A 19,596-nucleotide genomic window follows, 5' to 3' on the forward strand; every position below is an offset into this window, starting at 1 on the left:
GTGTGTGTGTGTGTGTGTGTGTGTGTGTGTGTGTGTGTGTGTGTGTGTGTGTGACCTGGTGAATAAGTGTAGCATTTTGATTGGTCGTGTGTAGTATTTTGAAAAAAGTGTTTTATGCAATTGAAAACTGAGTCAAAGGGTGAGAAATAGCGTATGGTTTTGGAGATTTGGTGTGTAGTTTTGCACTTTGAGTGAGAGGTTTCAAAAATCGTGTGACATGAAAAGATTTTGTGTGTAAGCATTTGGAAAAAGCTGTAATAGGTACACTTACCCTATCCCTTTAATCCATTACTACTCCATTACCTAAGGAACTGCACATGGGAGAATTAAAAATATCTAACTACTCATGACCATCCTTTAGAACTGACTTTAACAGCAGCCACAAGTAAAGCCTCAAAGACCAACTAAAAGCTACTCTGAAGACTAAAAGCATAAGTCATTTCCTTCATTTCCTTCATTTGGGTAAATAGTACCTGAGTGTATAGTTTCAGGTAGCTGAATTTTGTTAATGATTAATTAGTTAGCCATCTGAAAACACAGATGGATATCAAGAAGGCCTATAAAGCTACAAAAAGTCTTTATCGGGTGCAATCAGAACACTTGTTTGTATGAACGTGTTTTGTGGCTATAAATTATGCATCTGTAGATCCGCTGGATATCGAATCTTAAGAGGTTGATGGGACCACAGTCAATATGTGGGCTATCCCTGTAGAGGTTATAATTATAATGGTTTCTAACTGCACCTCTTACGATGGAGATTTAAGAGGGAAATGTGTTTTCATAACTAATGATGTATTTTCCCCCAAGGCCATTTTAGTACATTCAGTCAGACATAGCTCATCTAAGCCAGGAGTGAGTTTGTTAGTGGTTGTGTGTGTGTGTGTGTGTGTGTGTGTGTGTGTGTGTGTGTGTGTGTGTGTGTGTGTGTGTGTGTGTGTGTGTGTGTGTGTGTGTGTGTGTGTGTGTGTGTGTGTGAGGTTATAAAATACTAAAAGCTTTCACATATAGGTTAAGAATAGAGTTAGAGCAAATTCAACAAATAACAGAGATGAAATGTAGAGCAAGGAAGATGTGTACACTGCACCCAATATTTCAGGCTTGTACGGATGGACTGCTGTATAATATTTGTAATGACAGAGGAAAAAGTAAAAACATTTAAAAAATATCTTATGAGTGAAACTGCTCAAATATTATGTCTATTTATAAGCAGAAATTCCAATATAATGATGTACTGGAATATATATATATATATATATATATATAGGCTATATATCAAACATTACTACAATTTATGAATGTTTGCTAAAATTTCCTAAAATTTGCTGATTTATTCGTTTTTGAATACACTGTGTAATCCAAAAACATATTTGATATTGTTAGACATAACCTGACTGATTTTATTATTAAAATAAAAATATATAAATAATTGATATATTATCTATGAAATATATGTTATAATTTCAAAATCATATTTCCATCATGGATTCATTTCAAATCAGCTTTTGAGAACCAAAAATAAATAAATAAAACCTTTTAAATAATGGCACAATTCATAGTTCAATTGAAAATCCACAGTAGACAGAGAGAGAGAGAGAGAGAGAGAGAGAGAGAGAGAGAGAGAGAGAGAGCGAGGGGGGGGGGGGGGGGGGCTTGGAAGGAGGGCAATAAACCCCACAAATCAGGTCCACCTCCAGAAAACATTTTATCCCTCACTCTGCTCTTGCTCTCTCTCACACTTAAATTAATTTTCTCTCACTTTTTCTGCCTGAGATGTCATCTCTGCTGAGGGAGGAGATGGACAGAGTCTTGTTCCGACCGGAGGGACAGAAGCTGGTGGAGTTTATAGAAATAGAGGAGCAGCATCAGGGACGACATTTTCTCTGTGTTTCTAGTAAGAAAATTCACCTTATTTTGTGCATAATTATTTGATGTGGCATGCGCTGAACTATTTTCCATCAGATAACGGTTGAGATACTGAGGAGGGGAAAAAAACTGTGGGGTCATCTGGGGACACGATCAGATATTGTTTGTGAAGGAGTGAGAATTGTAAAATATATTATTTTGTTTTATGAAGGGGTAGAATAAAAACTAGAACCAATGTGTGTTTAGTATCGAAGGATAAAGAAGCTCAGATCTCAGTGGTCATGTGTCGGAAAGTTAAGCATTCACGGACCAAGAAGCTGCAGCACTGTGGGCTGGAGGACAGCTATGAGAGAACAGAGATCTGGGCCCTGGAAGACCTGCTGATTCTGGACGGTAGAGATCCAGATGTAGTGAGTCGAGTTCAAACTTCATCCCCTTTTAATTTATGATTGATCCCCCTAAATATGATGATGCTTGAAAAACATATTATATAGTTAAATATGAGCTAGACTTCAAAATAACAGGCTTTGATGTGCTATATTATATTAGGAAGTGTTTCTATTTCTTTCCATTGAAAGATGTTCAATTTGCATTTCTCTGCTGTGTTAGGATGATCCCTATTTCTTGATGCATTTCGACTCTGTGCGGTCCGTCAGAGCAGTGAGCTGTGCTGCGAAATACACGCTGGCCCGTTGTCTGCTGTCCCTGAGCAGGAAGCATGACCACACGGCACTAAAACTTAAGAACTTTGACTTGACGTACATTCAACCCACTGCAATGTATTCAGATCGTGGTGACTGTGTTGTCCTTGCGCAGATCTGTTTCTATGCCTTTAATCTGGTGTGTCTTTCCTTGTGTCCTGTGCCTCTGTAGAGAAAGCAGACAAAAACTAAACTCTTGATGGTGACCACAAAAAAAAAGTTAATTTCAGTGTAACCTGTGTAAACCTTTGGGAGTGCACAAAGACCATGCTTTGTGTTTTAAGCACTTAGCTATGCTTTGAGCACTTAGACCTATAACTGTAACATAACTCCACAGTGTGGGTGAAATCCAATTTGTGCTTGTGCAAATGCAAACACAAAAGGGTGTTTCTGATGAGCAATGCTGTGACTTGAATTTATATTTATTCATCAACTGTTATAAATGCTACATTTGACATATTTTTTGCATGTTTTAGCTGATTCATTAAATTATACCAATGTGGTTTATTATTGTAAAAAACTATGAGACAAACTTGTGGATATATTACAGCATACACTTTTAATAATCTTATGCGAGCTCATCTGGTGAAACGTCTGTTTGTCATATTTCTCCTGGGCTGTGCTTTACGTTTTGTAAAATAAAATATTATGACATTGCAATGGCATTGCGAAGTATCCATCAAAAAAGATTTATGCCTCACTTTTAACAAATTAAACATTTGGAGAATTCGCAGAATATTTGAAACTGTGCACGATAGCTTTCATTCTCTGCATGCATATTATGCTTGGTTAGCCTGGCTAATGCTTGGTCTCTCCAGGAGTCTCAAATATTGTGGGCCACTAAAACCTGACATTTTAATAGCATGTAGGCGGGCATTTGTGAAAAATAAACCCTGAGTACACATTACACTGATAACGTTACTTAACGTTACTAAATTAATTGGTATTTTGTGAAAATAAAAACCGGGCTATGTAGAAAATATATAGTTTAGCGATCATTACACATAAATGTTGCAGAATGCAACTGCAGAATGCCTCGATTGACCAGTCAGGGTGTATTTCATAGAGTCGTGTATCCAAATATGATAACATCATGTAATAGTTTAAATGTGTACTGTACCACACTCTTTTTGAACGAAATGACACCAAACACCGCCTTGTCGACGTCATACAGGCTTCAATGTTTTGGGTCCATCAATTGGTTGGCTAAAACATAGCCTGAATCAAAAGAATAATTCAATTAAATTTTAATAGCAATGCCTTGATTGTAATGACCATGCATTTTATCAAAATAAAATTAACATTTCGTCTAAACATATAAAGGATTCGAGTGAATTTCTTTGTTTGTGGTTTTACTAGTAACTGGCATCTCTCCCTTTTTTTGAACGGCGGAGCGGAAACACGCCTGGCGCCAAATTTCAAGTTTGGATCATTGAACTGAAAGCAACGCAGAGGTTTTTTGAAGTTGTTATCGCACATAATATAGCGGCGTATAGCGTTGTTATTGTATTTTACTTGTACTGTGATTGATAGAAATGTACATAAAGTCTATTGTACTAGAGGGCTTCAAGTCCTACGCCGAAAGGACGGAGATTAACGGATTTGATCCGTTTTTCAACGCCATCACCGGACTGAACGGCAGTGGAAAGTCAAACATCCTCGATTCCATCTGCTTTCTGCTGGGAATAACTAACTTATCACAGGTGCGTTTTAATACATTCAACTAATTTGTTATTAACACGTAGCCATATGTATCAGCTCTGTGATGGGAGTTTTTCTGTGGCTGCGCAGTTTTTGTTTACTTATTTTATATAAATATTTCTGATTGCTCTATTTTACAAATCACTTGTATGACAAAAAGAACCTTAAATAAATATAAAGAAAACAAAGCATGACTGTTTAATAAATTAATAGATGTGAGTTGCAGAGTTCAAAAGCTGTAATACTGCTTGTTTTGGTTTGTCAAACATTGTAGGTTCGTGCCACTAATCTCCAAGATCTAGTGTACAAAAATGGCCTGGCTGGAATCACCAAGGCAACTGTGTCTATTACTTTTGACAACTCCAACAAGAAACAGAGTCCCCTTGGTTTTGAGACCCATGATGAGATTACCATCACACGACAGGTATTTGGCCAGAGATCACTGATTTCAGAGATGGCATCAAAGAGACAGTATTAATAAAGCTTGTGACGCTGTTGTATGCAGGTGGTCATAGGTGGACGAAACAAGTACCTCATCAACGGCGTGAATGCAAACAACCTACGAGTCCAGGATCTGTTTTGTTCAGTTGGCTTGAATGTCAACAACCCACACTTTCTGATCATGCAGGTAACAACCATAATACACCCATCTAGGAATTTATGTGGCCTAATAAGATTTTTGTTAAAGTATTGGATATTCTTATTCTTAACCACTGGACTTTAATTTAAAAATGAATGTGAATGGCTGTTTGCAACTATTTTACATGTGTAATGTGACAATTTTCCGTCTGGAATATTTCACAAGTAAATAGTGTTGATTTTAAGACCAATTTTTTGGGGATTTCCTGATTCAGTTGTAGTTAGGGTTCCCATTCCCAGTGACTCTAATTCTATGTTTATTTCAGGGGAGAATCACCAAGGTTTTAAACATGAAGCCTCCTGAGGTGAGATTGATGGATGAAGTGACACAAACATCCAATGTCTTAGATGATCATTAGTTTATAGTTTTCTTTTCTTATGTGATTTTTATTTTATTTTTATTGTGTGTTTTTAATCTATAGATTCTGGCCATGATTGAGGAAGCGGCAGGTACCAGAATGTATGAGTGCAAGAAGATCAGTGCTCAGAAAACTATTGAGAAGAAAGATGCCAAGCTCAAAGAGATTCAGACTGTATGTGCATTTATTTAAATATTTTTTATTTATTTAAATGACCCAACAATTGGAATGACGTCAATTTCATCTCATAGATATATATTGTGTGTGTGTGTGTGTGTGTGTGTGTGTGTGTGTGTGTGTGTGTGTGTGTGTGTGTGTGTGTGTGTCTGTGTGTGAGATAGATTCTGGATGAGGAGATCACGCCTGCTATGGAGAAACTGAAGGAGGTATGTGTTTTTAAAAAAAAAAAAAAAAAAAATTTTTAAACAATTGTTTTGTTTAAAAAAAAATCATTGTTTTTCTGTATATTTTACATCTTTATTATATAAATAATATAAAGGCTATACATTACTGTGCTGCTGAACATTATTTTGTTTATCATTGAAGTTTTCTACCAGCTTCAGTTCCTTACTGTGGACAAAGTTCATATAACTTGTGCAATATATACTTATCTTTTTGTCATATCCTATCCTTCTTCCTTGCTTCTTAGGAACGTGCGTCCTACCTGGAGTACCAGAAGCTCATGCGTGAGATCGAGCACTTGAGTCGACTATATGTGGCGTACCTGTTTGTGTGCGCCGAGGAAACCAAGCTGAAGTCGACTGAAGAACTGCAAGAGATGCAGAGCTCCATCGCGCAGCTGCAGGAGAACATGAGACAGAACGAGGCCAAAGTGAAGGAGCTGAGCGCGGAGATACAGGAGTTGGAGCGCAAGAGGGACAAGGTGAGCAGCAGAGCAGACAGTCTGGGTTACACTGATCTGAGAACAGGAGCAACAGGGATGATTTCAGCCTCCGTACATACACCCAAACTATATAAAATCCTGTGATCTTGAGAAATGGAAAGAGATCCACGGATGAGTGATGGAGAAGCGACTCCTGCTTTCTGATTTGTGAGTCAATCAAAGAGTTTAAAGTGGGGCAGGTGAAACTTGAATTGCTTATGATTTATTCAGGGATGTGAACTGCTCGGTTTATCAAAATAAGCCATTTTTAACCCAAAATGGGTCACTTAAGTTAGTCATCTAGATCAGTTAATCATTATTAATATTTATCTGAAGCCACATTATATATTAACTATAATACTGTTAGAACTGTAAGTGTAGTCTTTAATGTTTACATTTTTGAGTGGCATATTAGAAATACACTACCGTTCAGAGGTATGGTTTTGGCCATATTTTTGTGTTTTTGAAAGAAATTGGTTGAGAACTTTCTATTCATCAAAGAATCCTGAAAAAAGTTCAGTTTCCACAGAAATATTTTTAGTTTTTGATTATTTCAAATGTTTTGATTAGAAGAAATGTTTGTTGAGCAGCAAATCAGGATCTTAGAATGATTTTTGAAGGATCATGTAACTAAAGACTGGAAAATAAAGTTGCTGAAATTGTATAACTGGAATACATTACATTTTAAAGTGCATTACAACAATAGAAAAATCTTATTTTAAATTTGTAATAATATTTCACAGAATTAGTAATAAATTATCAAAATTATTATTATTAGGGCCCACAAATATTCCCCAATTGCATTGTTATACATTTATATAGTGGTTTAATGTAGTAATAATGTCACTGAAACTACGTAAACGTTCTTCTTCTCTTTTTTTTTTTTTTCACACAGTACTAGCGCTTTCAATGCAGAGCCGCGCACACACAGACTCCCGGTGCTCTCTATGTCTCGCCGTCGCCTCTCCCGCTATTAATACATATAATAAACCATCTAAAATGCTTTGAATAATCATACTATTAAAACTAAATGTGATATGGTGATTTAAATTATGTTTGCGCCTTCACTTATAATAATAAATGCAATCAATCACAGTTCTAATCATAAGAAAGCATGTCAAAATTATTATTAACAAAACTGTATCTTGCAAATCTTGCTATATTACTATACAGTGTTATAAATGTTATTGCAGCTTCATCTGCTGTGTAGCTTTTGCAGAGTAAAGATGGCTTAAATGTTCTGTGTGGAGAGCAAAACTGTCACTAATTTATAAGAAATGATTTGTGGTCCTAATGAAACCCATTTACAGTCCAGATTTGGACCGCAGTCCTAATCTAAAAGCTAAATGGTGTGGTGACCTATGATCTAAACAGGTAGGCTTTCGTTTACCTGAACAGGTTTGGCAATAGAGTATTTGTCCTGTGGAGACTGAAGGTCTGTAATAGAGGTTTGGATAGTGGGTAATGGACTGGCAAAAAGTATTAAATTATTTGTACGGGAAAAGATTTTTGAATATTTTATGATGCAAATTGATACCTGTTAGAAAAGTGTGCGGTTGATTGATTGAATATTTCTGTCTCCTGTTGTATTCCATTAGTATGTCTCATATCTGTCTGTCTCTCTAGGAGGTTGGAGGGGTGTTGAAGACTCTGGAAGAGACTGTGTCTGAAGTACAGAGGGTGGACACAAAGGCGCAAAGCGCTCTTGACCTGAAGAAGCAAAATCTGAAAGATGAGACCAAGAAGAGAAAAGAGCTGGTCAAAAACATGGAGGAGGTAAAAAAAAATATATAAAATACTGACGAGACTCTGTGTAATTCAAATGATTACATTAAATTCAGTTTAAAGGGGACCAATTATGCCACTTTTTAAGAGATGTAAAATAAGTCTCTGATGTCCCCACAGTGTGTATGTACAGTTTTAGCTTAAAATACCCCACAGATAATTTTTTATAGCATGTTAAAATGGCCACTTTTTGGGGGTGAGCAAAAAGGAGCTGTTGCTCCCGGCCCCCTTTCAATAAGAGGGCGGAGCTTCAAGAGCTCGTGCTCCGGCAACAAAACAATCTCATGCAATAAAATGTCAGAAACTGTATTATCGGTGTTCAGTTTGAACCTGAGTCGGACAATGATGCCTAGAGAGCCAGAGAATATATGCTGTATGAATACAGTATATTCTGCATGGAGATAGAACAGGTGTAGTTTAGTTTAATTACAGTTATAACTTATGCTGTCATCTTGCTTTTATCCACTATTAGTACAAGCCTGTTGTAGAGGACCCCATTCGAATGATGACCAAAACTTTATTTATTTTTAAGTTTATTGTACTTAAACAAAACATGAAGCGTCCGTTTTCACTCCAGATAATTTCCGTAAGAGCTGAATAAAACAGTACAAGAAGTGCGCTTTAAAGTCTTATCCATTAACTCTCTCTCTCCCTTTCGTTATCAACAACATACACAACGCATTACACAAAACCACTCATTTACAACTAATAGTAAACAAATATATACAGACTTCATGCCGTTTCGGGGAGTGCTTAAAGGGTTAGTTCACCCAAAAATGAAAATTCTGTCATTAATTACTAGCCCTTGTGTAGCTCCAAACCTGTAAGACCTTCGTTCATCTTTGGAACACAAATGAAGCTATTTTAGACAGCAATGTCATTGCAACTTTCAAGGCCCAGAAAGGTAGTAAAAAACATTGTTAAAATAGTCCATGTAACTACAGTGGTTCAACCTTAATATTATGAAGCAACGAGAGAACTTTTTGTGCGCAAAACCCTCCCAAAATAACGACATTATTCAACAATCTCTTCTCTTCCACGTCATTCTTTTACACTGTTGACGTTGTGTAAACAATGCAGTGCTACTGGGTTCTACGTCAGAACGTAGGCTCACTATTGGCCGACGCTGGTTCATGCGTGTGAAGCTGACCAGCATTGGCCAATCGTTGGCGTCGGCTATAAAACAGTTTACTCCCTTTCTGGGCCTTGAAAGTTGCAATGACGTTGCTGTCAATGGAAGAACAGAAAGCTCTCAGATTTCATCAAAAATATTTTATTTTGTATTCCGAAGATGATTGAATGTCTTACGGGTTTAGAACGACATGAGGGAGAGTAATTAATGACAGAATTAAAATTTTTGGGTGAACTAACTCTTTAATAGTCAGTTTATATCCGTTAAACAACTCTGATGAACTGTAATAAAGTGCATGCTCTCCCTTTCATTACTGCCGTGACCAGTACCGCTCCGGAGACTGGATCACGAACAGTTGATCCATCCTCTCGAGTAACAACTTCAACCACGGTGTCCTCAGTGATGCTGAGAGTCTATGGAGTCTATGGAGACTCTTATGTTCGTTGGTACATCCAACAACAGAACGTAATGTCTTTTGGCACAGACATTGTATATCCCCAGCTGCTACAGCGAGTAAACCAAAATGGCGACTGCTGTCTCTGTGGCTCACTCAGGGTGGAATCTATCCTAAAAGGGCAGATTGTCACCGGTCAACTTACGTAAGAGTAAGGGGAATTCTGAAACCATGCGTTTGGAGAGATTGTTTATTATTCATGGGGATTATAAAAAAGTATTGGGTGGATTTTTACACACACGACACACATCTGTGTTCAAACACCTTAAAAATCAAATGAAAAAGAACTGATAACATAAATAAAATCAATTAATTTATCCTGTGTGGTGGGGGGAGGGGGTCTATATTTTAAAGTATTGTGATTATAAATCAAGATATTCCCAGAAAACAATGTTTTTTTCTTTTTTAATGTTTATTTATATAAATTATTTCAATGTTAACCTTGTTTAAACTAGGATAAAAAGATGATGTCAGCTAAGGAAGTGGAGGTTGCCAAAGCGTTGGAGCGGCTGAAGGCCGAGCAGGAGGAGGGGCAGAAGGATGCAGAAGCACTGGAGGCGGCTCAGCAGCATTTTAAGGCAGTGTCAGCTGGTCTCTCTGCCAATGAGGATGGAGCTGAAGCCACACTTAGTGGCCAGATGATGACCTGCAAGAATGACATAAGTAAAGCTGAGACAGAGTCCAAACAGGTGACCTATTTGACATTTAAAAACGGTCAACAAGTCCATTAATCACAGTGATGTGGGAATACTTCAAAAACCTCCTTCACTGTCCATGCTGTATTACTCTCATTAATATTGTCCCAAGAAAAAAATTGGGGTTAATATATTTTAATATCAATTGATTGTATGATCAAAATACAATAAAAACAGTAATATTGTTACAGTTCAGATTAATTATTCTATTTTTAATATATTTTACAATGTAATGTATTTCTGAGTTGGCAAAGCTGAATTTTCAGCATCATTACTACAGTCTTCAGTCACATGATCCTACAGAAATCATTTTAATATGCTGATAAAGCTATTTGCTTAATCTTTTTGTAAAAAATGTGATTCATTTTTTCAGGATTATTTGATGAATGGAACGTTCTAAAGAACAGTATTTATTTGAAATAGAAATTTGTAACATAATTTTTTTTTTTGTATAAATATTGTATTACATATACAATATTACATTGTAATAAATACTTTTGTCAGTTTAATGCATCCTGGCAAAATAAAATAAATTTTATTAACTTTTGATCAGTTGTGTATATATGATATTATATATATATTTAAAAGTGATTGTTGATGTCTCTGTTTTGCGTTTTAGTCTCAGATGAAACTGAAACACGCTCAGCAGGAGCTGAAGTCTAAGCAGGCTCAGGTCAAGAAGATGGACAGTGGCTACAAAAAAGACCAGGACACATTTGAGGCTGTGAACAAATGTATAGAAAAACTACAGGCTGAAATGAAGAAACTCAACTATGAGGGTACTAAAAACATATTGAATGTGATTGTAGTTGAATTATGTGCAGTTAATTCAAGCCTAATATTTAAAGGGGTGGTATAATGCCCTTTTCACAAGATGTAAAATAAGTCTTTGATGTCCCCAGAATGTGTATGTGAAGTTTTAGCTCAAAATACCCCACAGATATTTTGATATAGCATGTTAAAATGTCACTTTTTGAGGGTGAGCAAAAAAAAAAGGTTTTGTGTCTGTCCCTTTAAATGCAAATGAGCTGCTGCTCTCAGCACAGAGGGCGGAGCTTAAAGGAACACTCCGACTTTTTGGGACTTTAGCCTATTCAACGTATCCCCCAGAGTTAGATAAGTCCATACATACCTTTTTCATCTCCGTGCGTGCTAGAAGTCTGTTTGACGCACCCACCGCTAGCCTAGCTTAGCACAAAGACTGGATGTAAATGGTTGCAGCTAGCATACTCATCCAAATAAGTGACAAAATAACGCAAACATTTTCCTATTTACATGTTGTGATTTATATAGTCACAGAGTGTGCAAAAAACAAAGTCACATGAAACACAGACATATTTTAACCGTATAAATACTGGGAACTATATTCCCTGAATATAGGGCGGAGTGATAACCGCAGCACCTGAGACGCGCTCTGAACGAACTCTCTGCTCCTCACCACGGTGCGTCTCAGGTGCTGCGGTTATCACTCCGCCCAAGTAGCAGTGCTTCGCCTTCTGAGAATATAGTTCCCAGTATTTATACGGTTAAAATGTGTCTGTGTCTCATTTGTCTTTGTTTTTTGTACACTCTGTGACTATACAAATCACAACATGTAAATAGGAAAATGTTTGCGTTATTTTGTCACTTATTTGGATTAGTATGCTAGCTGCAACCATTTACATCCAGTCTTTGTGCTAAGCTAGGCTAGCGGTGGGTGCGTCAAACAGACTTATAGCACACACGGAGATGAAAAAGGTATGTATGGACTTATCTAACTCTGGGGGATAAGTTGAATAGGATAAAGTCCCAAAAAGTCGGAGTGTTCCTTTAAAGAGCTCCTGTCATTTTACCTCACACAGACATGCACTGAAAATGTTTATGTTCAAACCTCAAACCGGAGTCAGATCATTATGGAGCGACTCAAGAAGTGGCAACATGTAGAATGCGACTTGTAAACTCTTTACAATTTTATTCAGAATTTAAGTATTAGATGAGTCCTTTTTTTAAGTCAAACACTTTAATAAGTAAATTGACTTGTGTGTTTAGATGGACGAGAGGAGCGTCTGTTGGAGCAGAAGAGGCAGTTTTCACGGGACGTCAATCAGCTCAGGGAAACCTACGAGTCCCTTATGGGGCAATTCCCCAACCTGCGCTTCGAATACACGTGAGAACGTGCAGGCCATTTTCACTCATTGCTAAAGGCATTCATACACTTCATTTATTTAGCAAAAACGTACAACAGTGAATCTAATGGTACTGTGTGTGTAGGGACCCAGAGAGGAGCTGGGACCGCAGTAAGGTGAAGGGTTTGGTGGCAAATCTTTTCACTGTAACTGATGTGTCAAACGCTACAGCCCTGGAGGTGGTCGCAGGTGGTCGACTCTATAACGTAGTGGTCGACAATGAGGTAAGTCTTCCTTTCAGAAGCACACAAGCGTAGTTATTGATTCGATTTATTTGTCATATACTACCATTTAAAAGATTTCTATAAAGGTTCTATATATAACGCCCATATAATATTGGAAAGAAATTTATATTTTTATTCGGCAAGGATGCAATCAATTCATCAGTGTCAGTAAAGACATTTATAATGTTACAAAATATTTCTGTTTTATATAAATGCTGTTTGAACATTATTATGTTTATCTTGAAAATTGGTTTCCACAAACAATAAGCAGTACAACTGTTCTTAACAATGATAATAATAAGAAATGTTTCATGAGCACCAAGTCAGTACATTATAATGATTTCTGAAGGATCGTGTGACACTGAAGACTTCAGCTTTGCCATCACCGGAATAAATTAGTTTAAAATATATTAAAGTGGAAAACGGTTATTTTAAATTATAATAATATTTATCATATTACGGTTTCTTTTTACTGTGTATTTAATTAAATAAATTCAGATTTGGTTAGCATAAGAGACTTTTTTTTAAATCCTACAGACTGCAAACTTTTGAATGGCAGTTTGTCATTATCTAGCATAATGATGTTTTGATTTTAAACTTGGCTATTTGCAGGTTACTGGAAAAAAGCTACTGGAAAAGGGTGAACTGAGACGCAGATACACCATCATTCCTCTAAACAAAATCTCAGCACGTACCCTCAATGACAACGTAGTGCGCGCTGCCAAAAACTTGGTGAGAGCTCTGCTATTGAGCTGTTGTTGATTTGATTATGATTCTCCTCAGGATTTTGTTTAATGAAAGGAAACCCATTTGTTCTGTGTTGCAGGTTGGGCCAGATAACGTCCATACGGCTTTGTCATTGGTAGGTTATGAATCGGAGTTGAGGAAGGCCATGGAGTATGTTTTTGGCACTACGCTGGTTTGTGACAGTTTGGATAATGCTAAAAGAGTTGCCTTTGACAAAGGTGTGAGCACCAAAACAGTTACGCTTGGAGGAGACGTGTTTGATCCTCAGGGAACATTAACAGGAGGTTTGTATGTGTTAAACCGTCTAACTGCATGAGATGCATCACAGACCCTCACAACAGTATTCAGACCTGTTATTAATTACTCAGTTATAACGCTAACTATTTGTTCTGGGATGTCATTTCACCAAAATTCCAAATTACCATAAATCAGACTTTTTTTCCCCCTCTCGATTTTGATGAGAATGAATGTAAAAAAATGTTTACGAAATTATAAAATAAAATAAAAATCCATTATGAAGGCAATTATGACCTGTATTTTATTTATACCTGTACTACTAATTTTGTTATGTGCTTTTGTTATTTTTATGATTATTTTTAAATTCATTAAAGCTATAATTTATTTTTAGTACTTGGTACTAATTGTTGCCTTGGTAAATACATTTAAATTACTCATTAGTTTTTGAGTTCAGTAGGTGGCTTTTTGGCTCTGCTTTGTTCTTTTTTGTTTGATTTATCACATTATTAGCTAATCTTACATTTTATCAGTTCATGCATACCCTGGGAATTAAACCTTCTACAGTTTGAGCTATAGGATTGCTCAATGATGCATCTTTGCTCTCATCAAATTGTACAATGTAAATGTCACCATTACACTGGTCCCCCATTCTTTCTAGTTATCACTTTCGGCATCAGCCAGTAAATGTATATTGGTGGACCATTATTTACAAAAAGAATAATGAAACCTGTGGGGGGGTTTATCCAGAAGTCAGATTAGATTACAGTCTGCAAACATTTCCAAGGCAAAGTAGAACATGGTGTTCTCTAATAACTGTTACGTGTGTGTGTGTGTAGGTGCACGTGCTCAGACGGCCTCCGTCCTGTCTAAACTGGCTGAGGTGAAGGACATTCAGGACAGTCTGAGGACTAAAGAAGCAGAACTCACCGCAGTGGAGTCTGAGCTCAGCAGCCTCAAGGCCACAGCTGAGAAGTGAGCCTCTGTCCAATAGACAACCTCTTCAAAATCCTCACTGACCAATCAGAGCAAAAGTACAAGGTGGAAGACTAAAACATGTTTGTTTTTTTCTCTCCTTCAGATATCGTCAGCTCAAGCAGCAGTTAGACCTGAAGACTGAGGAGGCTCGGATCTTAGAGACCAAACTTCAGCAGAGCTCCTTCCATAAACAACAGGAGGAGCTGGAGAACCTGCGCAAGACCATCGGTACACACAAATACCCCTCTTTGCCAAAATGACACTAGTTCTCATGCTGAAGTCAGGGCTCTGTATAGCTACACAATAGGATTAATTGTTGGTTTCACTGTTCGTTAACCATCCTGGTACTCCGTTTCTTTAGAGGAGTGTGAGGAAACACTACAGACGACAAAAGAGGTTCAGAGGAAGGCGGAGGAGAAGTACAAAGTTCTGGAGAACAAGATGAAAAACGCTGAGGCCGAGAGAGAGAAAGAACTTAAAGCAGCCCAGCAGAAGCTCAACCAGGCCAAGAGTAAGGCAGATGCCTTCAGCAAGAGACTGAAAGAGAAACAGCAGGTACTTTGCGTTTACTATAGCCTGGCGATTGTTTTTTCATGGATATTTTGGGTGTACATCTTCAATGTTTACAGGGACTTGTCTATGATTTTTATTGCTGTCTGAATCTAGATTTTCCGTGTTTTTCTCCCACCACCCATGTGAAAATTCCTAGCCAAATTATATATTTTTTTATTTTATTTTTTTGTGCATTTAATTGCAGTCCGAAACAACATCTCTGAGTTTAGATGAAGGGATGCATTATATGCAATTTATATAAATTGGGGATTGCACAACAAATCGTTTCACTAGTTGACAAAGCAGCCAGGTTTTTTATAGGTATTTGCAATATTTCGTTATGTAAATGAGATGTTAACTTATTTCTGCTAACTTCCACCTTTTAAAAAAATGACATCAATAGTATAGGAGAGAGAAAAAAAGCAAGATAAAAAACATTTAAAGTGAACTATATAGTGTTATTTTTATTATTAGATGGAATATTTAAGTGAATAAATAAATACATATTATTTTCCTGTTATTAAATTTGTCATGTCACCTTTATTTAAATAGCACTTTATACAATACAGATTGTTTCAAAGCATTTTTACAGTGATAAACCGTAAATGATGCAAACAGACTTTAATTCTGCTGTCAAGCATCTGTAAAAAGACAATAGTAAACAGTCATTATTTAGGTGACATCAGTTCAGTGTTGATTCATTTCGGTTCAATAACTGTGTAAAGGTCATCAATTATGGAACGAGTTCAATTCAGCTCTGGAGAAAACAGTGATGACATCATCCAGCTCTGTTCAGTTTTCATCCACTAGTGTCAGAGTAGTCAGGGAAATGATATTGTTTTAAATGTCACTAACCACGTGAGAAGTGCATTTTCAAGTTTGTTGGATCACAGAACTCGTTCCTCCACTGATCAAATTTGAACGCATGAGTTTTATCCCTTTAAGTCATGCTTTTTTAAAAAAAACAGACATCCCCTTGAGAAAATATTACCATCTGAATAGGGATTGTGACATTTCTCGAAAAAAGAAAATATTTGGGAGCAGATTTTTGCTCTAATATCTAATCTGGGTTTATTTTATTTATCTTTCATCAGGGTTCTGATGGTCATGAAAAACAGAATCATCAGGGGATTTATTTATTTTTTTCTCTAGCAAATGAAAGATTTTTTTGCTCTTTGTAAGCTCAGTCTCTAAAAAGTCCTTATTCAGTAATCATGAATGACTGCAAAAGTTGTAAGGATTCATTGGACAAAAGGTGTGGGAATTCTGTGGTTTAAACACTCTTTTCCCAGGTTCCACAGACAAGGTTGATGCAATTTGCACTGGCATATCTTATATGTCAGAGCTATTGTTTTGTCTCAAGGTGCACACCAGTAATGTTGTTTTTTTCTAAGGAACGTTTATAAAAGTTACTTAAATGTCCTTATTAAACTAAGGCATAATCCTGGCTTAATCTAAGCCCCGTCTGTGCAACCAGGCCATAGTGTTTTAGGTATTGAAACTTTTTTTTTTTTTTTTTTCCTGTAGGAGGCAGACGCTGTAGCTCTGGAGTTGGAGGAGCTGAAGAGAGAACAGGCTGGATATGAGCAGCAGATTCAAGCTGTAGATGAAGCTCTCAAAGCCATACAGGAGCAGATCGACACCATGTCCACTGAAGTTTTGGCCAGTAAGGTAAAGAACTACGGTTGCCTTAGAAAGTTGTCCCTTAAAGGTTATGCGTTTTTCATTTCTGTGCCATATATGTTAACTCGCACTCTGTGTGTTTAGGAAGCAGTGCGTGTTGCGCAGGAGCAGCTGTCCCAGCAGAAAGAGGTGATTCTGGGACAGGAGAGAGAGATTAAAGGAAAGACCGGAGAAGCAAATCGCCTCCGAGAACAAAACAATGACGCCCAGCTCAAAATCAAAGAGCTGGAACACAACATCAGCAAACACAAGAAAGACAGCGCAGATGCCACAGCCAAGGTCAGAGGAAGTGAATGATACCAATAGACTAGCGTGTTGCTGATTTGACTGTATGTAATGTTTGCTTGTGTTCAGGTGGCCCGCATGTTAGCTGAGAATGACTGGATTTCCTCTGAGAAGCATCTCTTCGGTCAACCTAACACTGCCTACGATTTCAAGACCAACAATCCCAAAGAGGCTGGACAGAGGCTGAAGAGACTCGAGGAGACTAAAGACAAGCTGGAGAGAAACGTCAACCGCAGAGCCATGAACATGCTCAGTGAGGCTGAGGAGAGGGTACGACCTTTGACCTCTTAAGTGACTGCTGTAAAAGATGTTCGTACAAGAATACATTAAACATAGATGAAAGTAAAAGTGCAGAGGTAAATCTAAAGAACATGCCTGGGTCTCCAGACTCAAAAAAGTCCAATTATATATTTTTTTGTACTAATTATTTTTTTCTTTTTCTTTTTAAAGAAGTCTCATGCTCACCAAGGCTGATTTTAATTTGTAGCCTGTGAAATATTATTACAATTTAAAACAACTTTTTTTTTTTTCAGTAAATTTTAAAAGTAATTTATTCCTTTGATAGCAGTCATTTATTATTATTATTATTATTATTTTGTGGTGGTGTTCATGGATGTGTGAGGTTTGACCATTACAGCTCTGGTATTTTATTATATTACTATTATTATTAGTTATATTAACTATTATTATTAATAATAATAAATAATAATTTTTTTATTATTTGTCTCCCTTCTTTTAGTACAATGATCTGAAGAAGAAAAAGAGAATTGTAGAGAATGATAAAGCCAAAATCCTGGAAACGATTGAAGAGTTGGACCAGAAGAAGAATGAGGCACTCAATGTGGCATGGCAGAAGGTAAAATACAAATTTGACAAATGAATTGGTCACAAAAAGAATCACGATGCATCTGGTTCAGTACAGTCTGTGTAATTGCAGGTGAACAAGGATTTTGGCTCTATATTCTCCACCTTGTTGCCTGGTGCAAATGCGCGTTTGGCTCCACCCGAGGGGTGTGGTGTCCTGGATGGGTTGGAGTTTAAAGTGGCTCTAGGGAAAACCTGGAAAGAGAACTTAACAGAGCTCAGCGGGGGTCAAAGGTCAGCCTTTGCATAACACTTTTGCTAAAAGTGGCATATCGCTCTTGGAATCAATAGCCATTTTGGTTATGGCTCTCCAGGTCACCATTTCTCGGCCACAGGTCCATTAGAGCATCAGATCGTGGACTGAACCAATTACTGCATATTTCCCAGTACATGTGCTGCCCATTGATCACCTGATGCATTTGTTTCAGGTCTCTGGTGGCGCTCTCTCTAATTTTAGCTATGTTGCTGTTCAAACCCGCTCCCATTTACATCCTGGATGAAGTGGATGCCGCTCTTGATCTCTCACACACGCAAAACATCGGACAGATGCTGAGGACACACTTTACACACTCACAGGTAATACACGTTCAAAAAGAATGTCGAAATTAGGGCTATACGTTAGGTTTCCAGCGCATCAGTAATACACAGCTATAACATGACTGTATTTAAACAGAAATTGAATGAGCCATTTTTATTCTTTGCAGTTTGTGGTGGTGTCTCTGAAAGATGGGATGTTCACCAATGCAAACGTGCTCTTCAAGACCAAGTTTGTGGACGGCATCTCTGCGGTCACTCGCACAGCTCAAACGCATGAGGGAAAAGTCTTGGCCCAGCGCACCCAGGAGAAGGCTAAGGACAAACGCCAGCGACAGATACTGGCCAGCTAAACACACTTTCTCTATTGCACAAATGTTTAAGCTTTTATTACTTCCAGTTGAGAAAATGAAATGGAATATTTAAAATTGTCAGTACTAAAAGCTTTTTGGACACCTCTGATTTGTGCATCCGATGCATGAGAAATAGCTCTGTAAATCAACTTTCCATTACTTATTTTAAAACGCTGTTGTATTCACGTACAAATCTTTTCACATTATTATTTACATTGTGGAGTGTAGTTGCTATGCTGCTTTTTAATCCTGCTGTTTTTTTACTGAGTCTGTTTTCTCTCTCTGTACACTATACACTTTCAGTATATTTGTTTGTAGGATGACTTGCCTTTTCAAACTTTCAAACAGCTAGTTTTGTATAAATAAAATTTGTCAAAAAGAGTTGTGGTTTCAGAAATTCAAAGTGATATCCTGCCTAATTGTACATATAAGATAATTAAATATACATATATATATAATTAGGTGTTTCTTTTCTAAGTAGTGTATTTGATGTCATAGATCTAATTTACACTTTGAGTATTATATGTATATATACATTTATACAAATGATATCCTGCCTAATTGTACATTTAAGATAATTGATTAGTTTGATTGCCATTACTTAGCTAAGTTACACATATATATATTTTGTGTATTTGATGTCATAGAATAATGGTCTAATTTACACTTGAGTATTATTTATATAATAATAATTTATACAGTGTGTATATATACATTTATACAAATGACATCCTGCCTAATTGATTACAGTTTGATTGCTATTAC

General features: G+C 37.0%; 3 protein-coding genes across 5 annotated transcripts in view; 2 read left to right on the forward strand and 1 right to left on the reverse strand.

The window, feature by feature from the left end:
* Window positions 1-3,764, reverse strand: part of kitb (KIT proto-oncogene, receptor tyrosine kinase b) — a 37,191-nt gene extending 33,427 nt beyond the window's left edge. Inside the window, exons 1-2 of one of the 3 annotated variants that reach the window (XM_079616350.1) lie at window positions 3,685-3,764; window positions 2,626-2,730 (exon numbers count right to left, since the gene is read on the reverse strand). The gene's annotated coding sequence lies outside the window, so the exon portion shown is untranslated. Of the gene's footprint in view, window positions 1-1,756; window positions 1,882-2,625; window positions 2,731-3,684 lie in introns of those variants that run through there. The other 2 variants (XM_079616349.1, XM_079616348.1) reach the window with 2 other exon arrangements.
* On the forward strand, window positions 1,677-3,875 carry exoc1l (exocyst complex component 1 like). The gene is made up of 3 exons (XM_079616351.1): window positions 1,677-1,891; window positions 2,110-2,273; window positions 2,473-3,875. Exons 1-3 carry the CDS (start codon window positions 1,771-1,773, stop codon window positions 2,734-2,736), a joined length of 549 nt encoding a protein of 182 aa, XP_079472477.1. The 5' UTR covers window positions 1,677-1,770; the 3' UTR covers window positions 2,737-3,875.
* Window positions 3,876-3,947: 72 nt separating this feature from the next.
* On the forward strand, window positions 3,948-19,212 carry smc2 (structural maintenance of chromosomes 2). Its single transcript, XM_079616346.1, has 24 exons — window positions 3,948-4,267; window positions 4,540-4,689; window positions 4,771-4,893; window positions 5,171-5,209; window positions 5,327-5,437; window positions 5,605-5,649; window positions 5,913-6,146; window positions 7,773-7,922; window positions 9,973-10,206; window positions 10,832-10,991; window positions 12,241-12,358; window positions 12,463-12,601; window positions 13,214-13,333; window positions 13,428-13,632; window positions 14,422-14,557; window positions 14,664-14,788; window positions 14,922-15,115; window positions 16,640-16,783; window positions 16,880-17,074; window positions 17,150-17,350; window positions 17,820-17,936; window positions 18,018-18,178; window positions 18,373-18,520; window positions 18,649-19,212. Exons 1-24 carry the CDS (start codon window positions 4,100-4,102, stop codon window positions 18,829-18,831), a joined length of 3,600 nt encoding a protein of 1,199 aa, XP_079472472.1. The 5' UTR covers window positions 3,948-4,099; the 3' UTR covers window positions 18,832-19,212.
* Window positions 19,213-19,596: the final 384 nt, after the last annotated feature.

The sequence above is a fragment of the Phoxinus phoxinus genome (assembly GCF_949152265.1).
Source record: "Phoxinus phoxinus genome assembly, chromosome: 6".
NCBI classification, from domain to species: domain Eukaryota; kingdom Metazoa; phylum Chordata; class Actinopteri; order Cypriniformes; family Leuciscidae; genus Phoxinus; species Phoxinus phoxinus.